The sequence below is a fragment of the Acipenser ruthenus genome, chromosome 29 (assembly GCF_902713425.1).
Source record: "Acipenser ruthenus chromosome 29, fAciRut3.2 maternal haplotype, whole genome shotgun sequence".
Taxonomy (NCBI): Eukaryota; Metazoa; Chordata; class Actinopteri; order Acipenseriformes; family Acipenseridae; genus Acipenser; species Acipenser ruthenus.
Window position 1 is genome coordinate 9,522,515 of NC_081217.1, and position 17,872 is coordinate 9,540,386.

General features: G+C 42.5%; 1 protein-coding gene across 2 annotated transcripts in view; it reads right to left on the bottom strand.

Moving 5' to 3' along the window:
• LOC117427123 (collagen alpha-1(XIV) chain-like) overlaps positions 1–17,872 on the bottom strand; it is a 57,685-nt gene that overhangs the window by 24,273 nt on the left and 15,540 nt on the right. For both annotated transcript variants that reach the window (XM_034045529.3, XM_059003812.1), the window contains 15 exons: positions 15,732–15,899; positions 14,299–14,454; positions 13,745–13,864; positions 12,740–12,904; positions 11,262–11,420; positions 9,674–9,828; positions 8,103–8,232; positions 6,861–7,006; positions 6,524–6,653; positions 6,028–6,167; positions 3,107–3,233; positions 2,840–2,979; positions 2,188–2,320; positions 932–1,074; positions 418–547 (listed from right to left, as the gene is read on the bottom strand). In XM_034045529.3, coding sequence (XP_033901420.2) covers positions 418–547; positions 932–1,074; positions 2,188–2,320; positions 2,840–2,979; positions 3,107–3,233; positions 6,028–6,167; positions 6,524–6,653; positions 6,861–7,006; positions 8,103–8,232; positions 9,674–9,828; positions 11,262–11,420; positions 12,740–12,904; positions 13,745–13,864; positions 14,299–14,454; positions 15,732–15,899 — 2,142 coding nt within the window. The remainder of the gene's footprint in view (positions 1–417; positions 548–931; positions 1,075–2,187; positions 2,321–2,839; positions 2,980–3,106; positions 3,234–6,027; positions 6,168–6,523; positions 6,654–6,860; positions 7,007–8,102; positions 8,233–9,673; positions 9,829–11,261; positions 11,421–12,739; positions 12,905–13,744; positions 13,865–14,298; positions 14,455–15,731; positions 15,900–17,872) is intronic.

Below are 17,872 nucleotides of genomic sequence, written 5' to 3' on the forward strand. Positions count from 1 at the left end.
AGCTGCATATCCCTGTTCAAGTGCGAGCATTTCCCCTCAACAAATGAGGCAAAACCAAGGAAAAGCTGGCACAGAATGAGGAGTGGAATAACAATCCACAAACATTTTTCCAGATCTGCAAGGCAATTAAACTGGATTCGTAGTGGATTTCTGTATAAAGACACATCAAGTGCATCACTTTAGCTGCTCATTGTATATTTAACACTGTGCCCTTTACCCCAGGTACAGCATGTTCAGAACTGAACAACCCAAGCTAGCATAAATCCTTTTACGGCTGGCTTCAACAGACTCACATTAGCACTAATCTTGGATTGCCTAGTACTACCTTAGATAAGGTAGTCCTGGGTTAGTTCGAATCAGGGTCTGTGAAACCAGATTGAAGTGTTTGAAATACATTATTATGCAATCTGTACTCACATGTTTTTCCTTGTGCAGATTCGCTGTCCCCTTCTCTTGTGCCATAGACTGCTGTTACTAGGACGCTGTATTGAGTGTCTGGGACCAAGGACTTCAGTAGAACACTGCTGTCTCTAGCTGGAACTGTTATCTAGATCAGAAAGCACAGTCAAACTGTCCTTAAACCACACTCTCTGTTTACATTACCATATTGAAATGGCCCATATTGAGTGAATCCCATGATACCTCTCAATTCTTACTATGCAGTGTCTGTTCACTAGATGGCGCTGGCTGACTATGCAAGTTTAAAAAAAAACACAATATTTGAGTAACCACAAAAAGAACAGAATGTTTGAAAACCTTATAAAAAGGAGCAGCTATTACTATTTAATTCAAAGAGCAAAATAATTGAGGGTTGACTTTTATAACATTTCCACAGCTAACTCTGTATTTTTTATATGTTTTCTCCACGTGTAAAAAGGCTAATTTTATTCTTCTGACCGTCATGTCAAAGCTGCTTTCCTGCTGTACTTACAATGTGCTCCCTTGGCTCTCCTCTCAAAGCTGTGTAGGCCACCCTGTACTGTTGCACATGGGCATTAGGGTGCTGCCATCTCACCACAAGGCTTGTTGCTGTCTCACTGTCTATTACCACACTGACTGGGGCAGTTCTTGAAACTGAGAAAGAGGGAGGGAGAAATGTCGTGTTAGAATGGCTCTTTCTTACTAGACATACTTAAGGTTGGAAACTCATATGGTCACACAGGTGGAAAATATAATAGTCTTGCCTCAAATGTCACATTGCATCCTAGCTAGTGTAAGCACAGTAATTGGTTATAACTGTTGATGGTTAAATACTGCCCACTAGTGGGTTTTGTAAGTAATTATTGTTGGGTATGTCACTTCCCGAGTTTGAGTAAAATTAAAAAAAAAAAAAAAGTGGGAGAGACAGCTTTGTAAATGTTACTGTGTCAGTGCTAGCATGTCTTTTGTTTAGCCTACAGTATGCGGCTCTGTTTAAGTTGTAATGTTCTAAAACATTGAGAATACAATTGTGCCCTTGACCGAACAAACTGCCTCCGAGTCTTATGTACTTACGAGGGGAGACGTCAAGAAAGCAGACAAACAGCAGAAACGGGAGTTAGAGAGAGAGAGAGAGAGAGAGAGAGAGAGAGAGAGAGAGAGAGAGAGAGAGAGAGAGAGAGAGAGAGAGAGAGAGGGAGAGAGGACGCCCACGTAAGCAGCATGTAAATAAGACCTATTATACTAGTTCATGTCATGGGACTGTAAGGCTGGCCTTACTGAAATGAATACTTGTATACTGTGAATCAGAGTGACATTACTTCACAAACAGTCTCACTGCTCTGAAGATAGCTTTAGGTAAGTGGCGAATATAATAACAGTTTCTAGATGGGCAGGATTTAAAAGGTAGGTGTTTTATAATATACATGTACAAATATGACTTAGTAACATTGTAGTTATTGACGCAAGCCAGTTTTTACCCCTTCAATAATAATGTTGTGGGGGAGGGAAGAAAACCCTGTGTTAAACTCATTAACATTGTTTAAGTGCAAATGTAACAGGGCAGAGGCTGGGAGTGAACCGACAACCCTGCACACCGCAGGTGAACGCCTTAACCACTATACAAAAGAGTTTGTCTGCATTTGTGGTTTTAGAGCTTTTCACCTCATCTTATCTCCCTGACAGGGCACAGAATCCATAACGGCAGTGCAGCACACAGCACTGCCCGCTACACAACCAGAGGGAAAGAGGATCCCTGCTCTTACGTACAGGTGCTGTAACGAGCTGCCACTGCGTCGCTTTGAGCTCCATCACTGTAGAGGGCAGACAGGGAGATCTGGTACTCAGCATTGTCATCCACTGCCTCCAGCACTGCCGATTCTGCATCTCCACTCACTGTCAGCTGCAATCACAAACACACCGCCCTTAACAATGTCATACTGCTGCTTTTAATGTGCTGGGGTCTGGGAAGTATTGTACCAAAAGTAATAGATACTCCTGCAATAACACTGTCAATAGATCAGGAATGAAAATAAGACTCCATTGCATAGCAGTCTGATCAATTTCTGGTTTTACTATGAGTTTAATAAGGCACACCCGGACTTGTTACCTATACACTGTGGCTAATCAAGCTTGTATTAAAACCTGGAATGGGTGAAAATGCTATGCAATAGGAGTCTTATTTCCATCCCTGCAGATTAAGAAATCTCAACTATAATGTGTTTAAGTAGCATGCAATTTACCATAATTCAATTGTCATATAAGATTCATAATGATAAAGCATTTCAAAGGCAGAATATTTAGTAATATTAAACTAAACAAAAATCTTTAACAAACGTGTTGACTAGATTCATGTCTCAGCAAAGACCCGCACATGACCTGCATTAATCTGCGACTTTCTTGGGTTCTCTGACGAGCTCACCTCGTTCAGCTTGCCTCCGCTGAGAGAGATCCACTTGATCTGATAGGAGAGGACGTCTTCAGCTGCACTCTTCCACTTCAGCACAAGCACCTTGCCAGAGAAGTTGGTCACTTTGAAATCGGACGGTGACGGGACCTTCACTGAAACGAAAGCGCTTAATAAAGCATACTGTAAACAGCAGTCATTAAACCAGCATCAAACAGCATGTCAGATTTCACTGAGGAGTTCCTACACTGAAAACAAGCCTTGACTGGCAGTGTTTCTTACAGGTGGTGATGTTGCCTTCTGTTGGAGCGGAGAGTCCTTCATCGTACATGGAGTGGACAGTCACAGTGTAGCTGGACAGCGACGAGAGGTTTCGGAGAAGCACTGATGATGTGCCAACAACTTCTACCTTCAGAGAGAAACAAAAAGGAGCCAAAGCCTTGAAACACAGTCCCTGTCTCGGTACAGCGCCTCCCTCTGAGCCGCTGTGCACCCATATAAACTAGGGGTCGAACCACTGCTCATTTGAGCCCAATAGCTGAGGCAGAAATAGTCAAATACAGCAGTGTGCACATTTATTAGAACACCCCATTGCTTCTGTTGTTTTGATTTGTTGTGAAATCAAACCACTGGAATGGAAAATTGTCAAAATAGGCAAATTAGGGACTTTTTTGTTTAAGGTGCCTAATTAAAGCACAAAGTGGTCTAACATGTTCACACACGAGTGCCTATTGTTTCTATATCTGCTCTATATATACAGTGCCTTGCGAAAGTATTCGGCCCCCTTGAACTTTGCGACCTTTTGCCACATTTCAGGCTTCAAACATAAAGATATGAAACTGTAATTTTTGTGAAGAATCAACAACAATTGGGACACAATCATGAAGTGGAACGAAATTTATTGGATATTTCAAACTTTTTTAACAAATAAAAAACTGAAAAATTGGGCGTGCAAAATTATTCAGCCCCCTTAAGTTAATACTTTGTAGCGCCACCTTTTGCTGCGATTACAGCTGTAAGTCGCTTGGGGTATGTCTCTATCAGTTTTGCACATCGAGAGACTGAAATTTTTGCCCATTCCTCCTTGCAAAACAGCTCGAGCTCAGTGAGGTTGGATGGAGAGCATTTGTGAACAGCAGTTTTCAGTTCTTTCCACAGATTCTCGATTGGATTCAGATCTGGACTTTGACTTGGCCATTCTAACACCTGGATATGTTTATTTGTGAACCATTCCATTGTAGATTTTGCTTTATGTTTTGGATCATTGTCTTGTTGGAAGACAAATCTCCGTCCCAGTCTCAGGTCTTTTGCAGACTCCATCAGGTTTTCTTCCAGAATGGTCCTGTATTTGGCTCCATCCATCTTCCCATCAATTTTAACCATCTTCCCTGTCCCTGATGAAGAAAAGCAGGCCCAAACCATGATGCTGCCACCACCATGTTTGACAGTGGGGATGGTGTGTTCAGGGTGATGAGCTGTGTTGCTTTTACGCCAAACATAACGTTTTGCATTGTTGCCAAAAAGTTCGATTTTGGTTTCATCTGACCAGAGCACCTTCTTCCACATGTTTGGTGTGTCTCCCAGGTGGCTTGTGGCAAACTGTAAACGACACTTTTTATGGATATCTTTAAGAAATGGCTTTCTTCTTGCCACTCTTCCATAAAGGCCAGATTTGTGCAGTATACGACTGATTGTTGTCCTATGGACAGAGTCTCCCACCTCAGCTGTAGATCTCTGCAGTTCATCCAGAGTGATCATGGGCCTCTTGGCTGCATCTCTGATCAGTCTTCTCCTTGTATGAGCTGAAAGTTTAGAGGGACGGCCAGGTCTTGGTAGATTTGCAGTGGTCTGATACTCCTTCTATTTCAATATTATCGCTTGCACAGTGCTCCTTGGGATGTTTAAAGCTTGGGAAATCTTTTTGTATCCAAATCCGGCTTTAAACTTCTCCACAACAGTATCTCGGACCTGCCTGGTGTGTTCCTTGTTCTTCATGATGCTCTCTGCGCTTTAAACGGACCTCTGAGACTATCACAGTGCAGGTGCATTTATACGGAGACTTGATTACACACAGGTGGATTCTATTTATCATCATTAGTCATTTAGGTCAACATTGGATCATTCAGAGATCCTCACTGAACTTCTGGAGAGAGTTTGCTGCACTGAAAGTAAAGGGGCTGAATAATTTTGCACGCCCAATTTTTCAGTTTTTTATTTGTTAAAAAAGTTTGAAATATCCAATAAATTTCGTTCCACTTCATGATTGTGTCCCACTTGTTGTTGATTCTTCACAAAAAATTACAGTTTCATATCTTTATGTTTGAAGCCTGAAATGTGGCAAAAGGTCGCAAAGTTCAAGGGGGCCGAATACTTTCGCAAGGCACTGTAAATAAATAGCTCAAGGTGAGACTTAAATAAGAGTCTGAATTCCTTACTGGACTAGTGGCTCTGTCAGCAGAGTCTGATTTGAGGACCATGGAGAGGGGCAGGGCTGGTAAGGAGTTCAAAGATCTGCAATGTAGAGAGGGGTGTGGCTTCTCATAGCTTTGGAGATGTAGAGAGGGGCGTGGCCTCTCATAGCTTTGGAGATGTAGAGAGGGGCGTGGCTTCTCATAGCTTTGGAGATGTAGAGAGGGGTGTGGCCTCTCATAGCTTTGGAGATGTAGAGAGGGGTGTGGCCTCTCATAACTTTGGAGATGTAGAGAGGGGTGTGGCCTCTCATAGCTTTGGAGCTTTGGAAGCACAGCAATAGCACCCAACCTTTTGGTTTTGTAAACAAATTAATGTGACTTTAGCTGCAAGGCTTTCTGGGAAAGAACAGCCAACATCCGTCAACCTGAAACACAGTCTTTTCACTGAACTCAGGACTATCAATGCGGGTTCAGCTCGGATTGGCAGTAAATCCATGCTCAACGGGAAACAAGGTCAAAATCAAATAGACATTTGGGCTAGCGCTTCAATCAGAGTAACATTGATGAGCCTGCTCCATGTCTGGTGGTATAACAGGTATGGAAATAAGACTCCTATTGCAAAGCAGTCTTACCCATTCCAGGTTTTAATACAAGCTTGATTAGCCCCAGTGTACAGGTAATCTCAGGTGTGTCTTAGAGCAAAAGCAGGATTGGATGAATCTGCAATGGGAGCCTTGCTCGTATCGCTGGTGTAAGGAGGGAGGTCTGCACTGTTAAGTGTTGGAATGGCACCTGTTTGACGTCACTGCCCCGGTTTGTGATGTAGGTGATGCGGTGTCGGCTCACTCTCTCTGAAGCCGGGACCCAGCTGACTCGCACACTGCTGTGGCTCACCTCTGGGAAATACAGGCTTTTGGGAGGATTCAGAGGCACTTCAACAGAACCACAGGAGAAAAACAGGCATTAAAACAGGACCTGAGAAAACTACGCCAGTACATCAGTACAGCTCTTCACTATATGAGAGATGCACACTTTATGGCATGTATTTCATTATTTAATGGCATTTTGGGACAAATAAATGCAGCTACTGTATATGGGTAGTGCCATCACAATTAAAATGCAGTTTGCTTAACCTGATAAAAGCTTATTTAACTTTGCTGTTACATGTTGTGAGGTTTCTTGTTAAATCAAACCTGGGTTACTGTCTGAAATTGTATTTGTGTTTGTGGCTCTTCTTGTATTAAGAAGCTGCTTTCTTTAGAAAGCCCTGTAATCCTCTCATGCTCACATGTGGTTCCTGTTGCAGTGACAGGATCACTGGGCTCCTCCCCATACAGGGCGTACACAGTTACAGAATACGCAGTCGAGGGCTGTAAGCCTTCAATCTCAATGTCTGTCTGCTCCGGCTCAAACTTCACCTGCCAGACACAGCATTATTAGTGTCATTATCAAGTAAAGAAAAGGTTTTATTCAGCAGCTTCTATGACAATGGGACCCGGTGGGTGTTATAAAAATGTGCCCCTCCCCCCCACACACACACCCCCATCCACAGCAAATATTGAGGACCAACATTCCAGTTGATGAAATGTGGACCTGTGTTACACCGTGTGCCGTTCCTGCCCTACCTCTCTGCCATCATCCGGTTCTCCCTCCGACAGCAGGGAATACAGGACCAGGTACTGCGTGGCTCCCCCTGCTGGCTGCCAGCGGACTCGTAGGCTGTTGTGAGTTGAGGAGTATATATGGAGAGACTGTGGGGGCGCCAGAGGCACTGCAATTCACACAGCAGTGTTAATGTTACACAGCAAAGGAATACAGTACAACCTGCTTTATATCACTCCTGTTACTGTCAAGCTTATTACCACCACACTGAAATGTTCTGGAGAGAATACGCTACAGGATGATCCCAGGACTTAATGACATGAGCTATGAGTCAAAAGAATTACTTCTCTTCAGCTGAGAAAAAAGAAGGGACAGAGGGGACATGATTGAAGTCTTTAAAATCAGAAATGGTAGCGTTAACCCAAGAGACGACTTCAAATTTAGCAGTTTAGAACAGAAGGCAGGAAGCCCTTTTTTCACAGAGATTTATAAATTCATGGAACAGCCTGTCAGGTGAAGTAGTAGGATCTAAAACAATGGGAACATTAAAAAAAGAGGTTTTATGCTTTTAAATTAGGTCCCTCCCCAGTAGGGGAGAATGGACGAGCCCTGATGCGCCGAAAGGCCTTTCTCATTTCCAAACATGTCTTAGACTCTTCTTATGTACCATCCCAAGCGGCTCAATAACGTTCACATGCATCACTTTTATAACTGATTTCCATCCCATGTATTATTACCTAAATAAAAGCATACGATTAGAAGCTTTACATGTACTGTATGTACAGCACAACACAGCAAACAAAACACTGCTGTGTGCAGAAGCTGAAACACTGAAGAAACAAAGATACAGGGCATCCCTTCACCATTGCAAGATGGTTACGTAACACAAAGGTCTTCTAGAAAAAAAAAAATAACAATCTCGTCAAACTACTGCTGTTCTATTTGTGGTTATAATAGCAGGGATGGAAATAAGACTCCTGTTGTGCAGCAGTTTCACCCATTCCAGGTTTTCATACAAGCTTGATTAGCCACAGTGCATAGGTAACAAGCTCATGTGTGTCTTATTAAGCTCATAGTAAAACCAGAAATTGATCAGACTGCTATGCAAGGGAGTCTTATTTCCACCCCTGATCGATTGACAGTGTTATTGCAGGAGTATCTATTATTTTTGGTACAATACTTTCAAGACATCAACACATTAAAAGCAGCAGTATTACAGCCTTATTTCCATCCCTGGAACGCTGTTATTGTGTAAATTCACCTACATGTAGTCTGTGATCCTCGCAGTCCGCTCCCAACGCTCTTTTCATAAACAGGGAACACTGAGACGTGGTACTCTGTGAGGGAGGACAGTCCCTGCAGGACAGTGCTGGAGACCAGCCCGTTCAACACCACCTGGAGGAGAAGAGTCACACCATGAAACAGAGGAGAGTGCTGGAGACCAGCCCGTTCAACACCACCTGGAGGAGAAGAATCACACCATGAAATAGAGGAGAGTGCTGGAGACCAGCCCGTTCAACACCACCTGGAGGAGAAGAATCACACCATGAAACAGAGGAGAGTGCTGGAGACCAGCCTGTTCAACACCACCTGGAGGAGAAGAATCACACCATGAAATAGAGGAGAGTGCTGGAGACCAGCCCGTTCAACACCACCTGGAGGAGAAGAGTCACACCATGAAATAGAGGAGAGTGCTGGAGACCAGCCTGTTCAACACCACCTGGAGGAGAAGAATCACACCATGAAATAGAGGAGAGTGCTGGAGACCAGCCCGTTCAACACCACCTGGAGGAGAAGAGTCACACCATGAAATAGAGGAGAGTGCTGGAGACCAGCCCGTTCAACACCACCTGGAGGAGAAGAATCACACCATGAAATAGAGGAGAGTGCTGGAGACCAGCCCGTTCAACACCACCTGGAGGAGAAGAATCACACCATGAAATAGACGAGAGTGCTGGAGACCAGCCCGTTCAACACCACCTGGAGGAGAAGAGTCACACCATGAAATAGAGGAGAGTGCTGGAGACCAGCCCGTTCAACACCACCTGGAGGAGAAGAATCACACCATGAAATAGAGGAGAGTGCTGGAGACCAGCCCGTTCAACACCACCTGGAGGAGAAGAATCACACCATGAAATAGAGGAGAGTGCTGGAGACCAGCCCGTTCAACACCACCTGGAGGAGAAGAATCACACCATGAAATAGAGGAGAGTGCTGGAGACCAGCCCGTTCAACACCACCTGGAGGAGAAGAATCACACCATGAAATAGAGGAGAGTGCTGGAGACCAGCCCGTTCAACACCACCTGGAGGAGAAGAATCACACCATGAAACAGAGGAGAGTGCTGGAGACCAGCCCGTTCAACACCACCTGGAGGAGAAGAATCACACCATGAAACAGAGGAGAGTGCTGGAGACCAGCCCGTTCAACACCACCTGGAGGAGAAGAATCACACCATGAAATAGAGGAGAGTGCTGGAGACCAGCCCGTTCAACACCACCTGGAGGAGAAGAATCACACCATGAAATAGAGGAGAGTGCTGGAGACCAGCCTGTTCAACACCACCTGGAGGAGAAGAATCACACCATGAAATAGAGGAGAGTGCTTTGTAGTAATAATGGCTTATAAAACTGCAAATCAAATACACATAATATGTTGAATCTGTGGAAGACTGCGAATTCCAAGGGAAGCTGCTGATTCCGTGATTCCGTTATCCACAGATTTGGATTCTGATGATGGGTTGGAGCTCTTGAATTAAAGCTTTGTGAATAGGGCCCATTGTGTGTATTTTGGAGAACATGGTGAGTTGTGCACAAGCTGCTGTTTGCTCCCTTACCTCCCTTGGGCTGCCTCCGCTGGCACTGTGATAGACCACCCTGTATTTGTTGACGGGCACGGGGGGAGCGGTCCAGCTCAATCGGAAGCTCCTGGCTGTCAGCTCAGAGAAAAGCAGATTTGTTGGAGCAGGATAGAGTTGTGTGGGTCTGTTCACTGTGAAACACAGGAGCACACTCTGAGAAACTGTCCCCCAGGCTACAGGTGCAGCACATACATGTGTGTGCGAAGCTATCAATGAAAAACAAGAGCGACATTTCACTTCTGTACTATAGCACCTGCCGTGCCTGTGAAAATCACCAGTCCATGTGAGACGAATTCAAATGGTGGCGACATCAACTCGCAGCAGTACTACAGTATGTTAAACTGGCCCATCATCCTCCTGCTCACATTAACTGAGATGGATTTACCAGTGAGCAGGAGGATGATGGGAAATGTAGTTCTGAGAGGTACATGTGGGTACATGGGAAGCCATCTTGAGGCAGGGAATGAAATTTAAAAGTTTAAAAAAGTGGTCAAAATGTAAAAAAAAAAATTTAAACAATACACAGACCTTACGTAAACAGTTGTAGCAACACATGGTAACATGTAACACAATAAAATAAAAAGGTCCTTATGTACCCTTTAAAGCCATGGATTTCTTAGAATAAATCAGTAGTTTTTTTCAGATTAAAAGAAGTAAAAACTAAAAGGCCTTGTTCATAATATTTAACAGAAACATCCCTTATAAAACAAAAACACAGGATTCTTGCAGTTTCCCCTTGGTTTACTGTGCATTTACCATAGTTTACCCTGGTTATTAATATGTAAACCTCACAATTCTTTACAATGCTTCCCTAAGCTTCCACTGTGCTTAATTACACTTGCTTTGCTTTCAACTTGTATAAGGGATTCTGCACACAGACATGTCTGTTATATTCCTAGAAGTACATCCATTTTTATAAATGCATGCACAATCACCACAACCATCCATGATAGTCACTGTAAAAATGATACAACACAATCAATACAATGCCATTAGCTTTTATATAGTGCTCTGCCTGTGGAATATCCCAGGGTGCTTTGCAATACAAACTCTATAAACTAAAAAATGAAAAAAACCCATTGTCCAATCAATCTAGCTCAAGAATAAGCCAATGCACACAATTCTGCTTTTTACTTTTGATTTAAAAGACTTGACTGTGGCTCGGGACGGGGTTCCAAAGGCAGGGAGCATAACAACTCGAGGCCCCCTCGCCCCTCCTGGTGTCAGACGACTTCTAGGAACAACCAAAACGTCAGACTTCAGTACCTAACACAAGTACTGCAGCCAAGTCTGTATTTCAAATGGCTTCGGGATGTAAAATGGTTAGTTTTTATTGGACATTATTACAAAGGAATGTTTTTAAAATGAGACCTGTAACTTTTATAGTACTGACTTCAACCTATAATCTAGCAGTAACACCTTATAGCACTTTAATTAGTCCCATGTGCACGGTTAGTGTAGCTGTGTGCTGTATCAGACACACTTGAACAGAACCCATGTGCACAGTTAGTGTAGCTGTGTGCTGTATCACACACACTGGAACAGAGCCCCGTGCTCCTCTTACTCGCTCCCTTGCTCCTCTCTTCGATTCTTCCACACAGGATCCTGACGAGTCTGTCCACCAGCAGGCTCAACAGTGGGAAGTCATTCACATTGTGCACATTCACCTCAATGGGCTCAGAGGCAATCTGTCTGAGCTCAGCTTCATCTGCATTCTTCACACCTGGGAAAACAAACACAAACAACTAAACTAGGGGATTTCAATTGAATTAGTTAGATTGGTGGTTTCAGCTCCTCATGTTCTCAAGTTCTCATGTTGTCTGTAGACAAAACTACCTCACAAAATCTCAAATAGACAGGCCAAGAATTGAGGGTGCGTGGTTGAACTCCCTCACCCCATAAAAGACTTTTATCTTCAGGGTTGAGTCAAAATAAAATCAATACATCAATTCCTATCAGTTTAATCCCATCAGATTGTATAGTGGGGCCCCAACCTTCACCCCCAAAAAGCTTTTCATAATCATACAGTAGCCCCTTGCTAAACCGGACATGTTTGTCCGACATAAGGAGGTGTCGGGCTTAAGAAACAATACAATAAAATCACACGCATACATTTATAGTGCTTAATGTATTTTAAATGTAAATAATTGAAATAACACTAATGTGTTTTGGGTTGGCTACACATTACATTATGTAAAAATATAACTCTGTACAGTAGGCTTATACAGTATACAGTACAGCAGTAAAATCAAATGAATACCTAGCGCACTTTCTTTTTACTTTAACCTGTAGGCTACCAGTAACACAAAATAAACCATGCTGCTGCACTGTACACATTGGTGTACAACGAGAATAAATTATTATTTTAAATTGAAACTAAATGATTTTAGCAGGGTTTTATTTTTATTTTTATTATTATTATTTTCAACTTGACTTACTTAGTAGCCTAGACAATTAACACAAAATAGATCATGGTCCTATACAGATGGGAAACCAGAAATGTCATAGAAATGTGTTTTCAAGGCCTGTAAGTACACCCTGACTTCAGTGAAAATAAAGCACAACTGGCAGCACACGAGAAAAAGCGGACTGGGAAATGCCAGCAACAATTGCAACTGTTTAAAACATGCTTTCAAAAGTTCTTAACAAATTGATGCAAGTGTAAGTGTTGCAATTGTCGGCAGCTTTAGTACATCTCATTATAATATCTGAGAACCCTGATTTGCACCCTTTTTGTGAATTTATGCAGGAACAACATAATTACATATTAATCTAAGGTTGAACTGCAAAGAAAAACTGCTGCCGCAAAGCATTCCCTAAAAAGTCGCTAACAGCATTGCGCTTGTTTAGTAAATTTCACAGAGACTTCCGACTCGTTTGCAACTGGTTTGTGACTATTGCGACAGGCGCAACACTTCAGTACATCTACCCCAGAGTGGCTCAGTGTTCCCGCAGCTTTAACGTCACCAGGATGCATCCAGCATAAACACAGCCACATTGTTAATTGAACCATGTCTCCTTGTGTTTGCTCTCCTCACTTACCGACCGCAATGATTTCAACACCAGCGTTCTTCAGATTCTGAGCTGAAGCATTGGCGTCATCCTGAGATTTACCGTCGGTGAGCAGAACCACAAACTGAGGGAGCCCCGGCCGCGCCCCCGACTCCACTGCCAGATTCTCTTCAAGGACGTGTGTCAGAGCAAGACCTAAACAGAGACAAGAAACAACACGTGTGTCACAACAAGACCTACAACAGAGTCAAGAAACAACAAGACCTACAACAGAGACAAGAAACAACAAGACCTACAACAGAGACAAGAAACACACCAGGAAAATGATGTATGTTACATTTTTTTAAATATTAACACATTACAGGTGATATGAATATTTTCAAAACCAAATAAGTGGACACATGGTTCTCAAGGTATAGCCTTTAATTCCATTACAATTGTTCTAGATTGTTCTCAAGGTATAGCTGTTCCAATTCCCCTTGGTTCTACCAGGCACCGTGCCTCACTAGAGTCGGTGTTATTTAATCTACTTCGGGTCCTATTCACAAAGCTGGAACTTTCAATACAACAGATCAGTGGGGTGCTCTTCAGTTCTAGTTGCCTGTCAAAGACATACAGTATGAGCTGCACAGGCTAGATCATCCAAAGTGCTCTTATAGCAGTACTAGCCAGCACTATCTAGTGATCAGCTATTTTATATGAACTTTCCTTGTTCCACCCAGGAGCTTAACAGAGCCCCTAGAGGACAAAGGCTAGCCTCTTGAGTTCATAAGCCTTGCCAGTAGAGGTCGCTGTAGCGCGATGAACTGAAGCAGTCCCTGACGATTTGACCTTGAAGCCATGGTAGTGTCAGGGCCAATGTAAAGACCTTGTCGGATCCCGAGTCAAGACTAACACTAGGCACAGTCAGGAACCTGCGCTCCCGACTGTACGACTCAATCATGCACACACTTTACATATTTCAAATGAAAAAGCGTTCTCAAACTGCAGGCGTGTTTATTGTGCTAGCTCTTCCTGCTACAGTTCTCAGGTTACCCGTGAAGGTGTTGCCCCCCTTGTATCGGAAGGTTCGAACAGCCTGTAGAAGTTCAGCTTTGTTGGTGTGATTGTTGAGATTCCATTCTGTTCGGGGATCCCCGCTGTACTGGGACAAAGCTACAAACAAGAAGGAACAACATTTCAGAGCTGGACTGGTGTCTCATGCTGTAATACATGAACCGGAATAACCCCACAGAACTAAATGCAACTCCCTATTGCTGAGGAGATACTGGACAAAACAAGCACAGTCATTAAGACAGGGTTTAAATGATGAGTCTTTCAGGGAACTTGGGGAAGTGGAAATGCCATGAAGTCTGTTCTCCAGTGTTGAGTTTACTCTCCCATAGAGCCAGTAGTTTAAGCTGTCTTTGATGCAGGGGCACCTGCAAGCCCAGCACTCCTCTCTTTCACTGTCTGTCAGCTCTGCCATCTTGTCTATCTGAAAGTGACTTCCAATGCTTTTTCTCTAAGCCCTGTATATTATATAGTACGCAGTGCTCCTGTTCAATATGAAACCAGGATTCACAGAGCCGTGTAAAGGGCCTTCTTACCTATTCGTATTTTGTCCTGTGCAATATTGAATGGCATGACCAAGTTTTCTAAAAACTCTCGAACCCGTTTGAAGTTTGTGCGACCGATACTCCATGAGCCATCAATGAGAATAATGATGTCTGCGGGAGCCGCTGTCTGGCACACGGAGGCTTTCCCTGCCAAATAAAGAAGAAATACGTTGAAGAAGCATATTAGCGTTGCCCTGTGGCACACGTTTCCGCTGCCCTGAGGAGTCTTTTCAGAAGCCACTGTTGCTGGAATAGTTAGTAAGCATGGAAAATAATGATCTAAGCACAAACTTCAGGACCATGGCTATTTTTTATTTTAAATTTGATCTTGGAAGTTCCACCAGCCAAGTTAGCCTTTAAGTTAGTCCCTATTGTGTTTGGATTAACACTGCCATTTTTATAACTGATTTAAAATTATGTTTTTAATGAATAAATTATAAATAATTGAGACACGTTTGGGATACAGACTTTTATTTATCGGGAGTTGCCCTATTTTCTCTTCGGCAGTGACAACATCTAAGAAGTGTTTTTATTTAACTTTTCCTGGGTTGTGCTATTATATACTTATTTTAACTGTATCAATGAACTGAAGAACAAACCCCCCCAGCATGGAACACTGTTGGATTGATAGCTGTGAAGGATGACAAGCCCCCTACCCCTCGTGTTTTAAATTGTGATCCACAGCTGCTATACTGCACTGCAAGAGCCAGAACACTAAATCATATTCACTTCAAATGAAGCCGCATAAACAGATTTTTATTAACAATTTAAGTTTGTTATATTATATTATTTTCACCCTGCTTCTAAAAAAAAGTTTAAACAGCATTAAACTGGAATCATTTTAAGAAAGAATTTAAAATGTGTGTGGCCCTTTAAACAAGTACTATGGCACACCCCTAATGTTATTTTTATATATATATATAAATATATATATATATATATATATATATATATATATATATATCACCCTTTATAACGCTATAGTGGGGAGCCATAGTTACATAGCCATAGTGTTCCGCCCTATAATGAGAATAAAGGGCTACTGCAATGGCATTATGGAGCAAATGAGAGCCACGAACCTACCGTGTTATAACCGATTCTGCACAGTAACGAGGCGCATTATAACGGGTGAGCACTGTGTGTGTATATATATATATATATTTGCAAATGCAATGTTGGCTAAACAGCTGACTGGCTCAATTCTAAGCCTGGCTCCACTGCTGTTTGTCATTACTCTGAGTTTCCATCATTATCTAGACACGCTCCTCTTTTTAATGGAATAGTTTCCTAGCAGGTGGGTCTTTGTGTGTAATTCCTTAATAAATGGTGATCTCAATGCACAGGAATGCTGAATAAACCGGAGCAAGGTTCCCTAAGAAAACAACAAGATGGAAACAGAGTGCAGTTCCTCTCTGAGCCCCTACCTGCTCCTGCTCCACCCTGTGCGGGGAGCGTTTCCTTTGCTTTCTCCTTGCTTTCGCTCTCCGATTTGCCTTCCTTTTTCTCCACTTTCTTCAGCACTTCAGTCCCCGTTCGGTTTTTCTTTCTGCCTTTTGAACTTTTTCTAGCAGTTTCATTTCTTGGAGCCTTAGCTGGAGATACACAAACAATTACAAAATCTTAAAAAAAAAACAAAAAAACTTTTTTACCAACATTATTATTGGTTGTGCTCAAGATCAGGAAGAACCTGAGATAGGAGTATAGCCTCACATTATACAGTCAGGTGGACTTTATTTGTTATACTACAATTAGTTGTAAATATTTTAATGAATTTCTCTAGTTTCTATGGTTTCTCAAAAAATGATACAAATAAATGTGAATATGTTGCAGCATTTTCTTTAATCCAAAAACATTTTTCCTTCGTCGTCATTAATCAGAATAACTTTTGTTAATAACTTCTGAAATCTGTTTGTCATTTTGATTTGCTGGTTTTGCTGGTTGGTTTGAACAGCTGTTCTGAGGTGAAGTATGTGAAGGCGTCTGTGTTTAATAACTACAGGGGACACAGCACAGTATTATCATTTACAGGGGTCTTGCGATAACTGTAAAGGCTGTAAACTCCTGGAATTTATAAAGATAGAAATGCTTAATACTAATTATAAATACATCACTGTAACTTTATAGATCCTTAGTTTAAATAAAAGCATTATAGAGTATAATTGTTTACCATCCATTTGTCATGATCAGCATTTCTTTAGCTCCCTGCAACACGCCATAATAAATCAGTGGCTTCTGCCAGCCTCAGTCAACGAGCATGGAGCTGTGCGCACACTGCACTGCCAGCCTCAGTCAACGAGCATGGAGCTGTGCACACTGCACTGCCAGCCTCAGTCAACGAGCATGGAGCTGTGCACACTGCACTGCCAGCCTCAGTCAACGTGCATGGAGCTGTGCACACTGCACTGCCAGTCTCAGTCAACGAGCATGGAGCTGTGCGCACTGCACTGCCAGTCTCAGTCAACGAGCATGGAGCTGTGCGCACTGCACTGCCAGCCTCAGTCAACGAGCATGGAGCTGTGCGCACTGCACTGCCAGCCTCAGTCAACGAGCATGGAGCTGTGCACACTGCACTACCAGCCTCAGTCAACGAGCATGGAGCTGTGCGCACTGCACTGCCAGCCTCATTCAACGAGCATGGAGCTGTGCACACTGCACTGGCAACTCAAGTCAACAGTTTGAATGATGGCTCCTTGAAGCTGGGGGGAGGCGTCAAAATAATAAATCATTTCAGGAGTCCTAGCTCAGTATCTCTACCTGCTAGGAAAAAAACATTCGGAAAAGCATTGATTGATCCTGAATGGCAATGTAGCAGTGGCACGCCAATGACAATGTTCTGTACTGAGGGGCAATAATAACACAGCTGCAATTGCATGAGCCATTCGTGATACTACAGTGTGCACATGTATGATATACCATTGCCAGGTCCATGTTAAAATGAGAATTGAAATTTCTATGCTCATTAAAGTACACAGAGCTAACAAAATATCTCCAGTAAGTCAGATCTCATTTGTATTACCAGCACTTCATAGATCTCACATGTTGTCCTATGCAAAAGATGCACTCATTATGCTAAAGGTGTATTTGATATTTAATGGTATTTTTTTCATAGTATTTGTGAACAATAAAACGTCTCTTGCAGCACTTCCCACTGCAGGAACACACCTGACACAGGTAAATACTAGGAAAAACCATTCAGAAAGTTCCATTTTTTTAGGCAAAGACTTGTCATTTCGTTTTATTTATTTTCCAGAAATTAAAAAAAGATAAAACAAATGTTTCCCCATTTATTTTCTTTAACTCCCAGAAGCTAGACGCATTGACACACATTTGAGTACCAATCATATCTCTTCCTAGGCGACCTTACGGAGTTAACCGGAAGTGTTGCATTGAAGTACAGCAGTGTTTCAAAGTGAACAACAAATGATTTACAACAAGACTAGGGGTGAGGATTGTATTGCCGATTTTTCCTTTCTCAGAGTCTTTACTAACTAAACATCTTAGTATCCCTGAATAGATCATCGTCTCCTCTTTAAAAATATGCTGAATATTTTAATAAGCAAGACAT